This window comes from Propithecus coquereli, unplaced genomic scaffold (genome assembly GCF_000956105.1).
Source record: "Propithecus coquereli isolate 6110/MARCELLA unplaced genomic scaffold, Pcoq_1.0 Scaffold184, whole genome shotgun sequence".
In the NCBI taxonomy this organism is placed as follows: domain Eukaryota; kingdom Metazoa; phylum Chordata; class Mammalia; order Primates; family Indriidae; genus Propithecus; species Propithecus coquereli.
The window spans coordinates 2,370,709-2,392,836 of NW_012143190.1; the positions used below are offsets into that span (position 1 = coordinate 2,370,709).

The 22,128-nt window shown below is 48.6% G+C and overlaps 1 protein-coding gene across 2 annotated transcripts in view; it reads right to left on the reverse strand.

Annotated features, from left to right (window-relative positions):
* The window catches only part of APBA2 (amyloid beta (A4) precursor protein-binding, family A, member 2), a 59,766-nt gene extending 37,786 nt beyond the window's left edge, over positions 1-21,980 (reverse strand). For both annotated transcript variants that reach the window (XM_012642700.1, XM_012642699.1), the window contains exons 1-3: positions 20,989-21,980; positions 3,505-3,585; positions 2,400-2,436 (exon numbers count right to left, since the gene is read on the reverse strand). In XM_012642700.1, the coding sequence (XP_012498154.1) occupies positions 2,400-2,436; positions 3,505-3,585; positions 20,989-21,942 (1,072 nt within the window). In that variant the 5' untranslated portion in view covers positions 21,943-21,980. The remainder of the gene's footprint in view (positions 1-2,399; positions 2,437-3,504; positions 3,586-20,988) is intronic.
* Positions 21,981-22,128: the final 148 nt, after the last annotated feature.

A 22,128-nucleotide genomic window follows, 5' to 3' on the forward strand; every position in this document is an offset into this window, starting at 1 on the left:
CCAAAAGGAATATAATTCTCTCATCTAGACACGGTCTATTATAAGAGTCATTTTACCATAAGAAACGTTACCTAGTGACACAGTTGACGTGCTACCTTTCAGGTTACCCAGTGAACAGGCTAAGGAAGTTAACAGAAGGTCAAATAATCCCGCAGAGAATTCATTAACTAACCACAGAAAAGCTTTGCTTTCCTAAGATAACGGGGAAGACATCCGGCTGATTTGGAACTTTTGCCCTTCTCCCCTCTTCTGCCTGCCTGGAACAGGAGGTGATGCTGCAGCGACTCAGACATTGTGTGACGATGAGGTGACAAGCCTGAGGTTGAGGCCAAGGGGAGCAAAGATGCTGATCCTGACATCATGAAGCCACTGAACCAGCAGCCTCTCACCTCTAGACTTCTTTACATAAGACACACCACCCTCTAGGACAGGCTAACATGAGTGGGTTATGTGGGTCCTTGCACCCAAATGCATTCCTAATTCATAAAGGTGTTTAATCTGGAGATGGTCTTCCCACATTCATCGTATGGGACAATCTTTATGATTAGCTCTTCCTGTTGCTGAGTAAGATTTTTGGCCCATGAAGGCTTTGTTGGGTACACATTCACTAATATGAAGGGATATGCTTTTTATTATACTTAAGGTCTCTGTATCTTCATAACAATCAAAGAGCTTCTCTCCTGCAGGAAAAACTCTAAATTACGGCTGTCCACATTGGTTTGAGCTGGTCACAAGCAGTTTTAGCCAGTCTGAATTGGTTTGAGGCATCCAACCTTGTTTTGCTTTTTTTGGAACAGTCTGAGATGGTACAGAGAACTGAGTCTTCTGGAATGCCAGGAGCTACAGTCAGAGGTACCCTAGGCATGGACACTGTTTCCCCATCCCTTGCTGCCCCCACCCCACAGATATGAGCTTGGTTCAGGAGCTAGGGGAGTTTACTGTCCGAATCATCCCCCCAGACAGCTCAAGAGTTCTGTCCGGATGACACCATGAGCTGTTGAAAAGTGAGCTTCTTGGATCCATAAGACCCTATTTCACTGGAATACTGTGACTGGCACCTCCCCAACCTGGCTTCTGACTGCCAAGAAAAATGGTGCAGAGATGAGCTGCATCGACCCCTGCCTAGGAGACGCTGCCTCCTAGAAATCAGGAAGCTAATCAAACCCTATTTCCGGGAATGGGGGGTGGGGATATTCTCTTCCTGCCAATCATTAGGTCCTGGAAAACTACAACTAGCCAGCTGGGCTGGAATCATCATAACCTGCTGTGACCTGATTGCCAGTTTAAGCCAGTTTGAACCAGCTAAAACATACCTAAAACCACAGGTAAACTGCTGGACAAAACCCATTTGAGCCTATTTGAATTGGTCAAAAGGGAGCCAAGTCTATTTGAATAGGATAATACTAGTTCTGACAGTTTAAAACAGATTTTCTTCCAATTGGAACAACAGTTATCAGGTTACAACAGCCAAAATTGGTTTGAGCAGGTTAATCCATTTTGAACCAAGTTGGACCTGGTTTAGCCTGGTTCAAACTAGTCCCTTAAAGGAGAATTTGGAGGCTTCAGTTTCCCAGGCCTCAATTCCTTATTAAAAAAGAGGAACAGAGTGGGAAAGGTTTAAAGTCATTTATTTCAGAAGACTAATTTAACTTGCTCCCCAAAATATTTATAAGAATTAATTACCAGTTTATTGAAAGAATTAATAAAATTTGCATTGTTTATTATAACACATTAGCAGGGGCAGGAAACTTCCTCCTGGCAAAGAGAAAAATCCTACTCGATAGACTCTTTACTCAGATATTAGAGCACTAGAAGCAGCCCACAGGACCTCCTAAAGGGACCTTGTGAGGTCACCTGATGCACTGCAGACCACACAAAGTTGGCTCTGTCAACAGCCAAGCAGGTGTGCTCCCCACACACCTGTTCTGTGATACAGAGCAGATCGATCAGTTTTGTTCTTTACTGAATGTTGAAATGCACTATGAACCTCCTCAAAATAGATGGGAGGGTAAAGGGAAATGAAGGGTCTAAAAAAGGAACAACAGCCTGAATTTGAATGCCATTATATCCACCCTGATCAAAATGGTAACTCTAATGAGCTGCTTATACAGACACATTTCAATCTATTCATCAGTCATCAGTGTCATCTACGATGCAATTAGCAAGGGTGTAATTAAACGAGATGGCCTACTGTTCCTTGTATCAATGCAGGCAAATCAGCTGGACCTCCCCTCCCCCCTAAGTAGGTCTTTGCAGCGCTCAAACAACACAATGCCTGGGCACCTTGCTGGAAAGTGTGTTTGCTAAACAAGCTTTGCAGGATAAAGTCAAAAGTAAAAGCACCACTTGTTTTGACAAATGCAACTGCCCCCTGAGAGACAAAATTCAAAGTCACTTACCAGCCACAAAACTTGGAAATGATGCCACCTTCTTTGTCTGTTAGGAAATATGAAAAAATAAAACACATACCAGTTGTAAGCAGATGGCCCATAAGATGTAGGCTAAGAAGGGCTAAGATGTGTACCATATGAGAAAAGCTAACTCCATGAGTGACTGGTATTCCCAAGAAGTCAGCTCCATACAGCAAACCAGTCTCATGCAGGCAACATGACATTTGGGAGGGGCCCAAAAGCCCACCATCTAAAACTTAGGGACCTGCAGATTAGCACGCCATGGCTAGAAGGGAGCCTAAAGACCATCCAACCCAGTGAGTCTCCAACTTGTGGGCATAAGAACAACCTGGGAATATTTTTGAAGGCAAGATATAAGGACACACTCCATGGGTGGCCATGATTATTTCATCAAAGTTAGAAATCTCATCTAAACTATGTTACCCAGAGAGGGAAAATAATTTGCTTAAGTCCTCATTTTAATAGCCTCCATCATGGCAGTGTAAGTTTAAATAGGATTGTTTTTTAAACCATGTTGTTGGTTTAGAACAGTGGTTCTCAACTGGGATAATTTTTATCCCCAAGAGGACATCTGGCAATGTCTGGCGACATTTTTGGTTTTCACAACTTGGTGGTGGTGGTGGGTAGTTGCTACTGGCATGTAGTGGGTAGAGGCCGGGATGCTGCTCAGCATCCTACAGTGTACAGAACAGCCTCCAAAACAAAGAATTACCTAGGCCTGAATGTCAGTGGTGCCACTGTGGAGAAACCCTGATTTAGAACACGGTTATCAGACAATGGCGTAGAATGACTTTCGATCAAATCAGGAAGCACCAATGATTCCCCATCACCATCACACACCATCGGCAACACATGAACACTCCATGGTTTGGTCCTGAATCAGCAGGAAAGGCCCTTTCCTCCCTCCTACCAGGCTAGAATTCCCCCAAGTCCTCCCCACACACTGACACTAACTTGGCTTGACCCGGACCCCTTCCCCCCTCGGCACTAGATGGGACAAGAACGTTATGGACAGAGTGAGCAGAACACAATGGGGCAGGCAGCTCCAGCATCAGAACCCTGGCACAGAACACCCATCCTTGGAAATAATTACCTCCGAGATGTTGTTATTGTCAATGGGTCCATTGAGATCAGAGCGCTGCTGCTTCCTCGGCTGCTCCAAACCGTTGCAAACCTGCAAACCGAGAAGTTAAAGATTGTGTTGTTATATATTAGAGAAATAAACCCAGACACAAAAACTGCATATGCAATGTGATACAATTTGGTAAAATGTATGTCTATGTAGGTAAGTGTGTAGATGTGTGTGTCATACACACATATTTAATTACACTTAAGCTCTTATGCAGTTCATATGCATACTTTCATTCTTCTAAAGAAGTTTCTTTAAATCATTTTTAAATGTTATTATTTATCATTATTTTCATTGGAGTAAAATGCACATAACATAAAATTCGCCATTTGAACCATTTGTAAGCGTACAGTTCAGTGACATTAAGTACATTTACACTGTTGTGCAACCATCACCACCATCCCATCTCCAGAACATCTTTATCTTCCCAAACTAAAACTCTGTCCCCATTAAACAATAACTCCCCATCGCCCCCTCCCCCCGACCCTGGCAACCACGGTTCTACTTTCTGTCTCTGTGAATTCACTACTCTAGGGACCTCACATAAGCGGAGTCACACAGTATGTTCTTTTGTGACTGGCTTATCTCATTTAGCAAAGTGTTTGCGAGTTTCATCCATGTTGAAGTGTGTGTCAGAATCTCCTCCCTTTTAGGGCAGAGTAACATTCCACTGTGTGTACAGACCACATTTTGTTTAGCCGTCATCCATCAACAGACACGTGGGTTGCTTCTACCCCTTGGCTATTGCGAATAATGCCGCTATGAACACGGGTGTGCAAATATCTGAGTCCCTGCTTTTGCTTCCTTTGGGAGCGTACCTAGAAGTAAAGTCACTGGATCACATAGCAATTCTATTTTTAATTTTTGAGGAGCCTCCATACTATTTTCCACAGGGCGGTACCTTTTTACATTCTCACTAAAAGTGCCCAAAAGTTAAAAACCATATTTTTAAAAAAACCCAAATTCTTGGATGAGAATAAATGAAAATTAGCCAATCTACTACTACAAAAAATAAAATGCCCCAAGTACATGTCTTAAGCCTTCTCTTAAATAAGATATCAAGCCATAAGTGCCTTTACTTCCATTAATAAAATTTAAGGTTTAGGTGCATTTTCTTCTATTTAGTTCCTTGTACCATTCACAAGATAGAAGCCAGATTCACAGCACTAAAATCACAATCCAAACCCTAAAAGGGGCTCTGGTAAGCCAGCGGGTTAAGTTCAGTTCCAGAAATTCCTGGAAATAAATTACCAAGCAGTAACACTATGATGATAATGATGACGCTGATGATAACAACCGACATTTATGTAGCACCTTCGGGCTCACAAAAGCCTTTCGCGTGAGAGAGGGATATTCCCACTCCTGCTTTATAGGTGAGGCAACTGAAGCCCCAAGCGTTGCGGCTGACGCTGGGTTCTTGCAGCACTCGGGTGACACAGCAAAGTATAGCTGCCTGTCCTTTTCCCTGTCCTAGACTATCACTGTCATGTTCTATGAAGGAACTCCATCTCTCTGGAGGTTTAGGAAAAATTTTAAAACCTGGGTCCATCCTCCCAGCACTGATGGGGACAGACATTCTGGGCCCCAAGCAGTTGGAACGATTCCTGGCTGAGCCTCCCCTCCTGACCACAGACACCACTGAATTCCAGAGGCAGTGGGGTGGAAGGGGATGGCATGAGGGGAAGGGTGCTGGGCTTCAAGGACAGGGAGGAAAAAGGGAGCACACTGCCTCCCCATCCCCAGAGAGCTGCACAGGGCTGCCCTTCCTGGACCTGAGGGTGCACAGGGGCACAGCTGGGGCCCCGCATGTAAGAGGGCTCATTGGTCCCTGCTTCCCCCAGCCCCTCTGCTAGAAGCCCAAAGGACTGTCCCTACCCCTGAGCGCCATGAGCTCTCAGGTCTGGCCAGACCAGGCAGGGGAGCCTGAACCTCACCCTGCTGTCCTGGTCTGTCCCAAGGCCAGGCTCTGGCTCATCTGGGACTGCAGGCATGCTCCTCTGCCCTTCGACGCCCCAAATCCCGGGAGCAGAATCCATCCTTCCCCCAAAAGAGGGCTGTGATCCACCCCGCAAGAGACCCCGCACTGACCAAGTTGAGTGAATGGTGCCCCTTTCTGCAGTGCTGAGGCTGTCCCGGGGACCCCTCCTCCAAGGGTCCCACTGGAGCCAGGCTTCTCCCCCTATCCACCCCTGGGTCTGCTCTTCCTGCTATGGCCAAGGGACACCAGGCAAAAGCTCCCAAAGGATGCAACAAGGACATCTCACCTCAGATGCTGTTCACATCCTCCTTACATAAAAATCCAATTTGGGACATCCCCACAGACAACTCTGTTGAGTACACTTAACTATCTCAAGGTGCGCTTGGTGCACGTCAGTATTTTATCTTCTTGTTTGAAAGCTCCCCAATATAGTGACTGTCCCATGTGGACTTGGTTTCCTGAAGGCCTGTCCTGCCTTACTGTTGCTAAATGGGCACTAGTCATCTCCAAAAATAAATAAATAAATAAAATCTCAAGGCAACAAACAGACCCACTGACAAATGAAACTGGGTTAACTATATCATTCTACAAATGTTACAGCTGGGAGTGGGATCTAAGTTTTCAGGCAGAGGGCAGGCCACAGATGTAGGGCGACAGATTCTCAGAAGGCTGTCAGATATGTCAGGGGGTGGAGTGGCAATGTGGGGCCCCATGGGATAGGTCTGGGCCAGCCATTGTGCCAGCCATTGTGCCTTTGTGCAACTTCAGGCCAGGGCCTGTGGCTCAGCCAGGGACCGGGGCACAGGCTGATATCAGCACCCCTGAGCCCCACCGGCGGGACTCCCCAGTGCGGGGCCACAGTATGAGGTGTCCGTGGGCAACATAAGGTCTTCTCTAGGTGTGACCCTTTCCTCCACATCAGCATTTCCACGAACTCCCTCCCAAGCAGATGTCCACTCATCACCATGACAACCACATCTCACACCAAACAGCCAGATTGTTTTGCAAAGAGGCAGGAGGGTGGGCTTGTGATGCTTCTCCCTGGGAGAGCCCATCTGCTGCTCCAATTTCCATCTGGGGGAGGGAAGCGGAGGTTGGCAGCATCTGAAATTCACGTGCTTCGAGGTCCACGTGGATTTGGGGCTCCAGGCATCCTTAAAATGTGCTTATTTAAATCCTGTTGTATCTAGAGCCACCAGCCACACCTCAGCATATGATACTGGCCAGGGTTCCTCAACCCTCCACAGCCAACAGAGGGAGCAGGGTCCCATCCCTCACTAAGTAACTATAGTGGGGTGTTCTCAATGCCATGGGCTGAAGCTGCACCAGCCATCCACTCAGAAAAGGCAGTGGGTAAAGCATGTGAGGTCAGCTAGGTTCACCCATGTGGTGGGGAACCCCCCATGGAGCTTGGATGGCAGCAAATTAAAGTGTGGCATGGTACACACTGGTCTCAACAAATCGGGACCCAGGGACAGCTGTTCAGGGCATAGATAAATGCCTGTAATAAAAATATATTAATGTGAATAAATCATTCTAACAAATCTCTTGGCTCCAGTTGGTGAAACTAAAGCTTGGATTTTTAAAATGTCAATTCTGATTTTGTCTGCTTGATTAAACCGAAAATACAGCAATATAACCCACATCGCTTTGGATGAAACATCATCAAACTAGCGCACACCCACTCAGCTCAGGCCATCCGTAATAAAAGCATACTGTTTCTGAGCACTCTCCTGAATGGCAAGTGGGTTAGGAGCTCCACTTAGGGACAGGGAGCATCAGCCCAGAGCTAGGCGAGCTGCAGTCTTCCCACTGGACTGCTATACTTTACCTCAAACATGAAATCCCAGGGCTGATGAACAGCTCAGTTCAGTGACAGCCTTCTCTGGAAATCACTTCCTATTCTCTGTTTTCAAAAAAGTCAGTCATCCCCACTCATCTGATATTCCAACAAAGATTTCTTCCTCCAACCAGCTCCAGCGAGGGGGTCAGCCGAGACCCACTGCACAACGAGAGCTCCAAGCAGGGACGAGCTGAGAGCAGAAACCTCTAGGGTCAGATGGAAGGTCTAACTCAGCCGTGTGGACATCTTCTTTCAAAAGCCCTCAAATCCGTCCCCTGACATATACGTGGCTCAGAAAAAGTTACAGTATTGTTCTTTTTCTCCCATTCCTCCTTACAATTCAGGTCACTCCTGTGATATTTATCTTGAGGAGAATAGGAGCTTGGATAAAGTATTTATTCTTGCCATAGTTACTCCCATGGGGGAGATCATATCTTTTCAAAGCAGATCTGTGGCTTAAAAGTATCACGACAAGACACATTGGGAAAACCAGCCAGTCTGTATTTTAAAATCTCTCAGGCAGGCTGTGAATGGAAGGGAGGAAGGGAGCGTCCCTCCTGCACCTTGATGTTCAGATATTTCATGGGACATGATTAAACTAAAAAACTAAAACTCTCATGCATTGCTGATAGGAATGCAAAATGTTCTGTAACCATGGACAACATTTGCAGTTCCTAAAAATGGTAAATGCTGAATGACCACGTGACCCACTGTCTATCTGAAACGCAACTTTTTTTGAACTTTTTTATTGTGGTAAAATACACATAAACATAAAATTTACCATTTTAACCATTTTTAAGTGTACAGTTCAGTGTAATTAAATACACTAATAATGTTGTGCAACTATCATGACCATCTATCTATAACTTTTTTCATCCTGTAAAACAAGAATTCTATATCTGCACCAAATTCAGATTTGACTGGGCATCCCGTATCGTTCGTTATTTGGTAAATCTGGGGGCTCCATGGGGGGCTGAAAGGCTGTTACCTCCACTGAAGTCCCACGTAGCCCACTTGGGCCTGACTTTGTTCTCTGTGCCTGGTCTGCTGAAATCTCTCCTCCATCCCTGACCACCGGGCCCACCTGGACATGCCTACTACATTATCGTTCACTGTCTTTTCCACAGAGCCAGGTAAAGGGCAGGAAGCAGATGGCTGTGCCCAGCCCAGCATGTCAGAGCAGAATCATAATTTTTCTAAACTCGCCTCTGCATTTTTTTTTTAATTTTTAGAGACAGGGTCTCTGTCGCCCAAGCTAGAGTACAGTGGCATCATCATAGCTCACTGCAGCCTCAAACTCCTGGGCTCAGGCTATCCTCCTGCCTCAGCCTCCCAAATAGCTGGGACTACAGGTGCGTGCCACCATGTCTGGCTAATTTTTTTTTTTTTTATTATTTTTTGTAGAGACTGGGCCTTGCTATGCTGCCCAGGCTGGTTTTGAACTCTTGACCTTGAGCAATACTCCCTCCTTGGCCTTCCAAAGTGCTGGGATTATAGGCGTGAGCACCTGCACCCAGCCTTGTCTCAGTATTTTGAGGCTTTGTTAAGCACTATCCAAAGCTGGGTCCACGTGGCCAGTCCTGAGCAAGTGCCTGTGTTATGTCCTGTGCTGTGCATGGCACCTCTCACTGAGGACAGGAAGATGCATGCGACAAAGGCCCTGACCTGGGACAGCTCACGGTCTGACATGGAGACGGCACTCAGTGATCCTGCTGGCCTCATAGCCTCGGTGGGATGAGCCAGTGTATAAACAAGTACACACGTGAACAAAAGCACTTCCTATGCCCGAGGAGCTAAAGAGATGAGCCCAGAGACCAAACCATCGAGGAAACGGGGCTATTAAATTTTTTTCCTTTGAAAGTAACCTGAACTCTCATGGATTGCTGGTGGGAATGTCAGCACCCCTGCACCCTGTCTGCAGGACTCCCCAGTGCGGGGCCACAGTATGAGGTGTCCATGGGCAACATAAGGTTTTGGAAAACATTTTCAGTTCCTTTTTTAAAAAAGGTAAACATTAAATGGCCACATGACCTGGCAACTCTACTCCTAGCTATATACCCAAAAGAGCTGAAAACAAATGTCTATACAAAAACTTGTACACGCATGTTCATAGCAGCACTATTCACATTAGTCAAAAGGTAAGAACAACCCAAATGTCCGTCAATGGATGAGTGAATAAATAAAACGTGGTATGTCCATTCAGTGGGATAATTCAGCCACAAAAAGGAATGAAGTCCTGACACATGCTATAACATGGATGAGCCCTGAAAACACCAGGTTAGGTGAAATAAGCCAGACAGAAATAACCAGAATAGGCAACTCCACAGAGAGAGAAACAGATTTGTCATTGCCGGGGGCGGGCAGTGAGGGGAGCAGGGGAAATGACTGCTTAATGAGTGCAGGGTCTCCTTTCGAGGTGATGAAAATGTTCTGGAACTAGACAGTGGAGGTGGCTACACAACATTCTACTAAATGCCACCGAATTGTACACTTAAAAACGGTTAAAATGGTAAATTTTATATTATGTGTGTATTATTACAATTTAAAAATAATGGGGGAACAGGAGTACGCAGAGCCCTCTAAGGACCTAAAACACACTGCCTTCACTGTGAGACCCACTTCAGCTGAGCATGACGGCCGTGCATGAAAGTCGCCCAACAGCCTGTGCAGCACTAACGCTCCGGTGACCCACGTGCAGGCAAAGTGGGAGATGGCCCAAGGAGGGGATGGGCTGTCAGGGTGGTGGTGGCAGCTGCCCATCAACCACAGACACTCTCCTCTCGTGGTCACCTGCCTCGCATACCAGGTGCCACACTAGGTCCACCTATGGGAAAGGCAGGAGTTCCATGGCTCAAAGCCACCAGTGCTGTAGAACTCAGGAGTATTCCATCTGGTTTTGTTCATTCTCGAATGAGAAAATCTACACCAACCCTTTCTAAAACTATCACTTAGGGGCCAGCATGGCTGCGTCTGCTCCTGGTTCTACAAGTTTGCTGCAAACACCTGCAATTTTTCCAACCTGCTAATTTAAAGGCAAGAAGCCCTGTGTATGTAGAATTTAACGACAGCTGTGTATGTAGAATTTAATGACAGCAACCTACTGGGGCTAAAAAGCAATTGCTTAGCTTTACTGGAGGTTCAAGGCTGTGGTTCTCTGGGAGCCTGACCTGCGACCTCTCCTGTATTCCCCTCGCAGCCCCCACACTTGGCCTTGAGCCCTGCACACATCCTGAGAAAACTAGCTTGACATCTGAAAATGAATGAAACAATGGCGTCCAAGCCAAATGGAAATTAAATGACTAATACTAAGTCAATATCAGACTTCGATTTCCAGGGGGCATTTTCTACAGTATTTAACTTCCACTGGTCCATATCGGCCAGATCTCTGTTCTGATATAAGGAGTCCACAGTTTTGGGTAATATGATTAGTCCTAAATAAAAAACAACTGAATTTAGTCTCAATGGAACTACCTAAGGCTACAGACAATAAAACCAAGTCCTATGAGACATAATCTGAAAAACAAGTTTCACCATATAATACATAAAGATGATACCAATGATCCAATTTCCTTCCACTAAATCTACCCGTCCAACTTTTACGAATATACACAAAGTAGAACATTTGGTTTGCTTAAACTTGTGGAAAAGGAGAGTAGCAGAATTGGTTGCTATTTTAATGGTGGCTTTAATAATACATTTTTATTTTAGTGATACTAATGAGGTATGACCTTTACTACAAGCCAGTAGCCTATCTGATCTATGTAAACAGCCCCAACAGGCTTAATCATCTTTCGTCCCTTCCACTCCTGCCAAGGTGGGATCACGTCTGATACGGGACAAGACGTGAGGGAGAAGGGAAGCCGCCCTTCCTTCTCAGGATGCAGCTGTATGATTACTCACGGCTCATTTTAGTCTCGAATATCCTCCTTAAACCTCCCAAAGACACCAGGTCCACAGAACCGAAAGGGTGGTGTCATCAGCTCGTCCCTATTGTGACTACACCAAACTAGTTTACGTTGGCCCCAAACGTTTTTGCCTGTTTGTGTGATACTGGCTACATGGGTTCAGACTGGCTCAACTTGGTTTTAGATGATCCAGATTGGCTCAAGCCAGTTAATAGGTCAAAAGCCTTTTCTTTTCTTTATTTCTTTTATTACGGTACAAATACAAGACATAAAATTTACCATCTTAACCATCTGTATATGTACAGCTCAGGGGCATTAAGCACGTTCACACTGTTGTGCAACCATTGCCACCATCCATCTCCAGAACTTTTTCACCTTCTTAAACCGAAACTCTGCGCCCATTAAACACCAACTCCCCAGACACCTCCCCCCAGCCCCTGGCACCCACCATTCTACTTTCTGTCTCTATGAATTTGACTCCTCTAGGGACCTCATATAAGTGGAAAAATATAGTATTTGTCCTTTTGAGACTGGCTTATTTCACTTAGCATAATGTCCTCAAGGCTCATCCATGTGGTAGCATGTGCCAGAGCTTCCTTCCTTAGACTTTCCTTTTGTACTTTATCACTAAAACTGTGGCTCAGAGAGCAAACGATGTTCCCACAAATACGTGAAAAAATTACCTGGCCGTGACTTCTCAATATGAGTCAAACTGCCCATATTTTAGGTGTGAGAATCTCTTGGATTAATTCATTGTTTCCTTCTTGGAGTTCACAAGGGGGGCTGAGATTAAGTATTAATGAAATATTAAGCAAGAGAAACCTCGGACAGTAATTTCTCTTCACAACATCTCCCACGATTTGCAAATACAACGCGACAATGCAGCAAGAAGAACCCTGACCTGCCATCGCTGTGGTTTCTGGAGCTGGTTTTGAGAACTGGTGAATGGCTGGATTATCCCGCTCTCCTGAAGATGAACACTGGTATTTCCAAGAGTGGCTAGCATGCTATCTTTTATATCCTTGGGGCCCAAAGAATAAATGGATGAACAAATGAATGCACGAACGTGGCAGGGAATAGATCACAGCAAGTGAAAGTTTCTATTTTCAATGACTAGAAAAGAAAAAAGACAAAGGAGTGACCAAAGGACCGCAGAAGCACCCAAGAGACCTGGCTCAGGTGTGGGGTGGTCCTGGTCTGAGCTCGAGGACTGACAGGTGGGTGAGTCTACGTCCGAGGGCATGAAGCTCAAAGGTCAGCAGACCCAGAGGCAGTGGGCATGAAGCTCAGAAACGAACATCTCCCAGCTGGCTCCAAAGGCTGCTTGGAGGGGAAGCAGGGCCCCAAAGGCTGGGTGAGAAGTGCTGTGGCAGGGGTAGGGCTGCATCAGTAATCAGAGTGGGCAGGCAGGTCCCAGAGGCAGAATCAGAGGCCACCTGCAAGTGTGTGGGCCAAAGGAAAGGAGGGCTGACTGAGAAAAGAAGACAGTGAAGGAGTAACACCTCCCCAGACAGCAGCATCCCCCCCACCTGACGAGCTCCTGACCTGCACAGCCGGCTGCGCCCACCCATGGCGCAGACCCGGCAGCAAGTCAGCACCCAGGTCTCCTGTCTCTTTAATGGACCAGGACCAGACAGGAGGAGCCGGACAACGAGCTTCTCTAAGCCCACCTCCAAACACCTTTCAGCTCCAGTCATTTATGCCTTGGCTTGGTCTCAGCTGGAGAGAGACCAGCTTCTCTTCTGTGAAGGTTGACTGTGGAATCAGCTGACAGACGTGGACGTGGCGGTTCTGGAGGCCACATCAGCCCAAGGGACCCCATGCCACACTTCCTTTCTCCACGTGTCTGAGCTGTGCTTGGTTTTCCTGAGCTGTCTCTGACATTATCTGACACGGGATTGAAGTTATTCTTGGTTAGCCCCCTAGTACCATACCCTCGTGTCTTTTTTAGTAACTGATTAGCATTGGCTGCGATCTGAATGCTTTGGGGTGAAAACCCTGTGACTGCCATCGCCACGCTGTCACATCTCGGTCGAGCACACCATGTGTGACATTCTGCATCTCTGCGTGTTCAACGATGGGGTCTTTCTTTTTGAACAGATGTCTCTAAAAATTCTTGCCTGGAGCCCTGCACTTCCCGGGGAATGTCACGGACTAACCAACTTTGTCAGCTGGATGTCTCTTGAGCCCCTGGTACATGTGAGGCAGGGTGTCAGGTGCCCCAGGGGCCCGAGGATGGGAGGCACAGAGCCTCTAGGAGCAGATGCATGTGGACTAGCTCAGGTCCCATACCCACCTCTCTCATTCCCCGCAACGTTCCCTGGACATACCACCGGCAAATTGGTGCAATTCGAGTCACCATCACACACGCATGGTGAGCACCCTCTGTCTGCTGGCACCTCCTCAAGTCCCTCCCTGCGTATCCCTACCCCTTCCATCCGAAGGTGACCCTCTGTCCTCCCAATCTACCAGAGTTGCTCAGGCACAGGGGACCTCAGTGGCCACAGCTAACAGGTTCTCTCTTTCCCAGCAAGATCTCCCCTAACTGCCTGGCTGAATTTGGCCTTCCTGATGACCCTGCCCCTCAGCTCCTATGCCCCTGGCTCCCCTCCTTCCCCACCCCCATTGGCCCCCTCTGCCCCTCTCTCATCACAATCCCCAACCCAGGTCCTTCGCCTTCCCCTTGTCCTCTTTTGGGGCTCATGGCCCCATCACAATTCCAGCCCCACTCCGTGCTGAGGGTACCGATGCACCTCCATGTCCAGCTTCGCCTTGTCAGTCATCTTCCCAGAGTCCCTCTGCTTGGCACCTGCTCTGGAGCCCTTCCCCAAAGCTGCCTGGAACTTACAGGCTGGGTGGGCACCTCTCCTGAGCACCCAGCCCCACCTGGCAGGATTGTGGGGAGTCTCCCTCTGGCTGTTTTCACCTTAGCACCCCCAGTGCCTGCAGCATCGCTGGTGCAGTCTGCACGGGCCATGAAGGAGGGACTGCAGAGCCAGCCTGCGCAGGAAACTGGGAGCAGCCCGGTGGGGGACAGGAGTTATGGGTGGAAACCAGGGGGGGAGGCGCCCATGTTTAAAAGAGCCCCAGCCAGCATTTGCAGTTAGTGAGAGACGAGTGGTCCTGAGCCCAGTTTTTTCGTCCAGAAGGAGGAGTGTGCGGAGTTCTCAGTTAACTTCCTATTAGAAATTGGGTGTGGGAATAATCAGGGCAGTCCTTGGAGCTGTGTCCCCCAGATCAGGGACTCTGGAGCAGAAAGAGGCTGAGGATGTGCCCAAGATGGCATGTAGGAGACCCCCAGGAGGGGAGAGGCCACATTCACAAGCGGCCTGCAGACAGGGGAAAGTTTGAGGGCTCCTTGGGAGCAGTCTCCACCCCCACTGGCTCCGTCTGGCCCTGGCCAGTTCTGGTCCTCCTCTCGTCCTGCCTCACAAGCTGGGCTCACCCCTCCTTTGTGTCACTCCTGAGGGCAGGGCCATCCACGCCACTGGGGTCTCCAGCCCTGCCCTGCATGGCCCGTACCCAACCGTGTGCAAGGCCTCACCCAACTGCCTCCCCAGACCCCAAAGAGGTTTCCCTGGACTTAAAACAGCATCATCATCATCATCATCATCAGGGCAGCACTGCATGCCCCTCACCATCCACTCAGACACTGACCCAGATCAACTCTCCTCCACACAGCCCCGGGAGATGGGCAGTCATCGACGCCAGTCATGTGTCCAGAATGTCCCGTTCTGCAGCAGTAGGGCGGGACCAGGCCTCCTGGCTGTGGCTCGGGTATTCTTAGCCAATACGCTCTGTGATATCACCAAGGACTGGGGGAGGGGGGCACTTTTTAGATCACCATTAGCAGAAGGGCTTTGCATGATCTTCCCCAGGCAATAAAAAGAGTGTTTTAGAAACCCTGGTTTTAACTAGATTTTAAAAGCACTGTAAGCTATTCCAGTCCTGCTAAATAAACTGCTCTGTGACAACAACGGCCACCTCTGGTGATATGTCATCAAAAGCCTTCATAAAAAAAATAAAAAATCACAAGGCAGTTGTGCTGACTCGGCAAATGGGCCCCGAGGACTGGAGCTCAGAGGCTCAGGCAGAGCAAGCAGGGGGCTGCCTGCGTCAACACGCACCTGCAGGATTTCGCTTTTCAAGGCAGTCCTGGGAATTAACAATGGAAGGTGCAGTGCCACCCTGCCACAGTGCTGGGAGGGGAGGATAGTGGGAAGCAGCTCAGCACAGGAGACGGGGGACCCTCCTGTGCAGCCTCCCATGTGCTGATGCAGGAGCACTGGGTGTGATGCCACAGGTGGGCAGAGGGGTGGGGGCCTGCAGAATTCAGGGACAGGGCTGCAGGAAGGAAAAGGCCACTGTACTCCACTGAGGCCCAGAGGCTGGTGAGGACCTTCGCCTGCCTGGGCCATGTCCTGATGCTCCCGACCCCCACCCCCAAACCCCTGTCCTCAGCACCACCTGCAGGCTCTTTCTCCCTTTCTCCAGCTCCGTCCCTCCTGTGGGCCAGGCTCCCTCCTGGGCACAGGACAAGCACCAAAGCCCCCAGTGCAGGATGACCTCCTGTGCACACCTGCTGCCCCGTGCATGCTGACACAGGGAGGGCACCCGGGCTCCAACAACCCCAATGACTCCTCCCTCAGGCCTCCTCTGTAAAGCGGATATAATACTTGCCTCATATGCTGCCAGACGGGGAACAAGTGTGAGGCCCCAGCTCAGAACACACGGTGCCACTGCCTCCCCTGGGGGACAGGCCAAGGTCACCTGTGCAGTCAGCACCCCCTCTCCCTATTTGTTCCCAGCATTCCTACTGCAATCTCAAAAGGTCCTTGGAAAAGCGAGCCTGAATTGAATGCCAAGTCACAGCCAAAGCATCTCTGCAATGAGCAGTGATGGACAATTGTACCCTCGATGTGGCCTTGGGGCTCTCTCTATCCCGCCTCACTTTCACTGTTGTATTAAGTTGGCTACAGTGTACTGATTTTTCTTTTTTTCTATTGTCAGAGGGTTCTTTCTAGAAAGCACTGGCTGGGTCAGTGATATACAGAAATCATGAAAGCCCCAAATAATCAAAACATGTATTTGGTTTGCTGTCCCAAGATATAGAGCTGTTCCGCATGCTTGTGTAAATCAGACACCTTTGACTCGATGGTCACCGAAGTCCTGGACAGAGAATGCCTGCAGCCCCAGAACTCTCCATGGTCCAAAGGAATCAGTCTCTAATGGGCGAATTTCAGGCAGAGCAGACTTTTTCAGGATGGCTTATCTCCTGATAGATGTCACAAGGTCACGGGCTGTGGGGAGGTGGACTCCAAAACCATCAGTCCAGTCCCCACCAAGCCAGACCCTCACAAGACCACAGACCCAGGATCTTTGGTGCCTGACAAACATGCTCTTCCAGTGTCCCCCCAGGAGCGTCGATGAGCTGCACCATGGAAGCACTGAGCAGCAAATCGCTCTCTTCAAGGGACATGCACAAGGACATGCCAGGTCCACAAAGCTCCTCCCTGGAGCGGTGGGGCTGAGCCAGGCAGCGGGTGTCCGGCTGGGGCCCTCCCTCCACGCTCACTGCCAGACGGCAGAGGACCACAAAGATGGGGTACAAATGCCAGTTCCACCAGTGCACTCAGTATGAGCCTGGATGGACCTAACCCATATATTCTTTAATTGCTACATGGAAAAAAAATCAGTATTTCATGTCAATAAATCTCAATAAAATTAAGAAGAATGCCACGGGAATAATCTCAGCTTAACTTGTTTGATCCACGGCCTGAGCCCTGATGAAGTTAGGACGTGTTAGCATCCGAGACTGGGAGAATTTCATTGGCCAGAGGCCTTGGTATCTACTTATCACTTCACTGGTGCCATGACACGGTCATTGCGAACGACAGAGCACACCAACCCTGTCAATGGCAACAAAACAGGCAACAGAACAGAAAAGACCACCGCCATCCAGGGTACTCCAGAGTTCACCCACACCAGCTCACTCTCAAGCAGAGAGACTCGGGTGCAGACTGCACAGAACCAGGCGTGGGCTCTTCAAGCGCTGCATAATGCACTGGCTAGAGGCATAAGTTTTGGCATAACACAGGCGGTTCATGAGTGAGGGATGTATCTTAGCTGCCTCGTCTTATCTCTTTGGGTTATTCTAGGATTTACTGAGGTCATACTCCTGATGCCCTTGGCACGGTACTGGCAGTACCACCAACACTGCTGCCACCTCCACTGTCACCCAGGGACTTTCCACAAATGACAAGAAATGTTAAATCTGCAGAAGCCAAGGGTCCCGATGGTGACAAAGGTGACAATCTCTCTATCATTGCTATTTTGGGTTGATGTTGCATTACTTTGAAAAAACTTTTTTTTTAGTAAAAAATATATATAGATCTCCTCTGATCCCCAAATTCTTTGTGTCTCCCACATCACATCCTCCCCCTAACACAGACCTCCTGGTCTCATCAGAGTTGGACAGGTGGGAGGGCTACCTGCAAACTGGAGCCTTTCAGAATGCATGGCGTCCACAGGCCACACATTCCAACTCCTAGCACATGGGCCAACTCATTTTTCATGTCAGCTAGACTAAACCAATGTTCTCTGTGAGTTCATCCACCCAGTTTGGGAAGAAGCGGCCATCCACTTAAATCCCTCAGCACCCAAGGTGGTGGAAGGGTGACAGATGAATCATCAACATCTTAAAAACACTGCAGAGATGATGAAAATAATATAACCGAAAATTAAAAGAAAATGTACTAAAGAAAACATCTGCAGAAAAAAGTAACGCATGTAGTTTACAAAGCGCTCCTATGAAATGGAAAAGCATCGAAAGCCCAAAAGATAAAGGACATGAGTCAGACATTCATAGAAGAAGAGAAACAGACAAGATAATCGTGGGGGAAAGGGTCAGCTCAACGTTGAATGGACAGCGTGGAAATTTATCCCCAGGTAATAAACCAAGGGAAGGAAAACATGACTTGTACAAAGACGTCTATGCCAGCTTTATGTATAAGAGAAAAGGCCACCCAAAGCCTGCACACTCAACAGCAGAGTGATTTACAGACAAATAAATTATATGGCAAATCACCCAAATGGAACATTTAAAGGTCAATAAAAATAATCATGAAAATTATATGGCAACATGGAGAAACGTTTATAATACGTCATCAGATTTTAAAAGCCAAATGACAAGATTACATGTGGGGTATGATGATAGCTACATACACTATTTATGCTCCATGCTACAGTCTGAAAGGAACACTGGGAAATGAAAACAGCTCACCTGTCAGGGTGGTAGGGACCACGGAGGATACATTTTTCATATTCCCATTTTTTTCTAACTCTTGCACTATTGTCATCCACACAATGACTAAATAAATGCTATTCACTACTCTTAAAAGTATCCGGGACATAACTTTTCAAGCTTTAAAATAAGTAGAGTGAGAAATGCTATTCAATTTTTCCCCAACCAAAGTCTTCTAGAGTACTGACTCTCCAACCTGCATGTGGCATCTTGCTGAAATGCAGACTTGGATTCAGAAGTTCTGGGGTGGGGCTTCCCAGAGATGCCAGGGCTGTTGGGACATGGGCTACACTTTAAAAAGCAACAGTCTAAAGCACCTAGGTGGTCAACATTGCCCATTTCTGTATTCAGATTTTTTTTTTTAACCACAGCCTCAACTACAGGTAACACTACACTAAAATGCAGACAGCACTGGGAACAGAGAGGTGGGCTCAGGACTCATGGGCACCCTGTGCACCTGTTTGAGGCTAGGCCTTTGTTGGCTCCTGACAAGTCTGGCTGTACCTGGGGAGAGTAAGGGATTGCTTTTAGGAAATCAGGTTGTGATTTCAAGCAAGCCACCACCAAATTTTGTAGTGTACATCCTTCATGTAGAACATTGCTTCCAAGATGATTTCTATTACCAGTGGCTCTTTTTGGTTAAATTTCAAAGAGTTCCTCATCCAGAACAGGCCACTCAGGTCTATAGGACATGAAGACCTTGTTCTGTAGAGTCCTCATTTCTGAGCACTCAGGGCCAAAGGCCTCAGGGTCATTGTCAGCCCTGAGCTGGGAACTTTCAGGCTCTCCCCTTGATGAAATTAATTTGTGAATGAATGAATGAAGCCAAAAATGCTATATAATTATTAACCAGCTTAAATAAGAGCATTTGCTTCCAGGACATACCCTACTTAGGGAGAAAAGCTACTTGCTTTTCCATTCAAAGCTGCTTCTGGAAGAACAGACCTCCTCCTGGCCCTCCACAATGGTATGGGACTTTCCCCACCTCCCCTGCCTCTTTAAATGGCAAATACCACCCATGCAGTCACTCACCATTCCCACCCATTCACCTCCCAGCTCTCCAACCCATTGGAATTAGCGTCTGGTTAGTGCGAAGCACAAAAGCAGCAGAACATCAGGTCTCGCTCACTCCCCACCAGGCGCTAAAGATAGTTTTCTTCAACAAGAACTTGGCCAGGGATGCCATTTGTCACAACAAGAGGCAGCATGCCATGCGTCCTGTGCAGCCCACATCAATCCCTGCAGCGCCATCACCATTGTTGGGGGACCAGCCGTGGCCCTGCCACAGACTGAAGAAAGACGGAGGTGCTTTGGCCTGGAGCCCAGACCCAGGGCTGGGGCGGCCCACCCTCTGGGCGAGCTCCCGCGGCATCCGTTAGTACAATGGCAGTTTCTTGACCCCCCACATCCCCCAGCGAAGGCAGAATTGCTGTGAATGACAGGAACACCCCCAAAGCAAAGTCAACTGACGCTTAATACTCTTCAGAAAAAACAAAAAGTATCCAAATACAAGCACTGGATATCTAACAGCGAGTCAATATGATTTATATTCGAAACGCAAGCTCTCTCACTATATAGATAATAAATATTCAAACTCATGAACTCTTCTGGGGAAAAAAATAATTAAGGCTTTAAAAAATATGAAAGCAGTCTACATAATTGATCAAATAGAAGTTCCTTTACACAAGCCCAATAATCACATCTTCTTTATATACTCATGGAGGGTTTTTTTTTTTTTTGAAAGGCAGCTTTTCAAATGTGTTTATTAGAATACACACTTACTTTGCTCTAATTAAAAGAAAGTATAGTTATGCTCACATCCACTGCCCTCATTAGCATGCATTTCTTCTCCATGAGTTTGTCAAACCTTCAAATAATTATTTTCAAAATAGTATTCACAGCTAATTGCCCATCAGGCCAAGGTCCCCAGGCTTATAGAGACATGTCATTCAGATCCAGTGGCCACTGTGAAATGCATTCAGGCTGCTGCCTGTGGCCACTGGGCCATTTCACCCCTGGCCGCAGCAGTGTCCCCACATCCTTGGTGACATCCTGTCGACCTGAGTAAACCACCTGGGGATTCCCTGACCATGAGCAGATCCAGGGCAGGGGGTGAGGAACCGGATCTCTTCTGGGGAGGGAATGGGGGTGTCTTTTGGGGGGATATTAGTTGTCAATGAGCCCTCAATCAGACTTCCCTGTATTTGCTCCTGAATCTGTGGGATGAGCTTAAGAGTGGTCAGAACATCCATGCCACATGCCATATAACTGAGCAAATGACGACCTCAGCTCACTTTTTGAACTGTCAGGCTCCCGAACCCTCCCATTAGCTTGGCTTCAGTATCCGCAAGGGCTACACCAGAATGTCCCTTCCCCTCGGCCCCTCCGCCCCCTTCCCTGGGGACAGCCAGAGTCTTACCTGCTCTTGGGACCACTTTGGCCTCTCCTCTGGGGTCCTGGTCTTGGTCTTGAAGCCTCTCTGGGGGTCTCCGGAGTGCTTGGCCTCTGGAGGGAGGTTCAGTGACTTGGGCCTTGCCTCATGCCTGCTGGGGCCACGGCTGGCCTCGCCAGGCAGGCAGGACTCCGTGGAGTCCTCAGCCCCCGGCTCGGGCCCATGCTCAGGGCTGGCCTCACTCGCGCTGGTGATGCTGGTCATACTCAGGCTCATCTTGATCTCCGCCACAATCTGGTCGATGTCCTCCTCCTGGTCCTCCAGGTCCCCATCCCCACACCTCAGGCGGTAGGGGGAGGCACCGCCCGTATTCCCATTGGCCTCGGCAGGGTAGTAGTCCTGGTAGCCCTCTTTGCTGGGACAGTAGTGGCTGCCTTCTTCCTGGTCATGGGCCTCCAGGACAGAGGGCTCGTCCTCCGGGATTGGCAGGTGGCCGTCAGTGTAGTCCTGGCTGCCTTCGGACCCGTGGCCATGAGGGTGTGGGCCTGCCGAGTCCGTCCACTCCTCCACAGCCTCCTGGCACTCGTCGGTGTCCACGGGGTGCGCGCCGTGGGCCAGGTACTCCTCCCCGTTGCAGTCCATGCCCTCCAGGTAACTGTCATCCTCGGGGCAGTAGCGGATGTAGTAGGTGATGCCCTCCTCCTCCTCGGGCAGGCCCTCATCGTAGTCCTCCTCCTCGGAGGTGTTGTTCACATAGTCGGAGCTAGAGTCCCCGTCGGGGCTGTGGTTGTGGCACTCCTGCTCCTCGGGTGTGGGGCTCTCTGGCCGCAGGGCGGCCAGCTCCAGGTCCTTGGGCACGTACGCCTCCAGGGGCAGCTCGGCGTCCTCGCTCTCAGGCTCCTGGCCGTGGGGCATGGGGCCCGGCCTCGCCCTGTGGTCCAACATGCTGCTCGCTGCACTCTGACGCTTCCGGTGGGCCATGGCGGGCGCTCACGCGGCCATCACCACCTGGAGGCAGCGCTGCGGGGAGGAACATTGGAAAGAACAGTCAGAACTCCACAAACACGGCCAACCTGAGACACACGTGGGGCCACTCCACTGCCACGGGAGCGCCCCCTACCACGTTTGCTCAGAGCAATGTGAACGCACATCTGTTCAAATACCGTG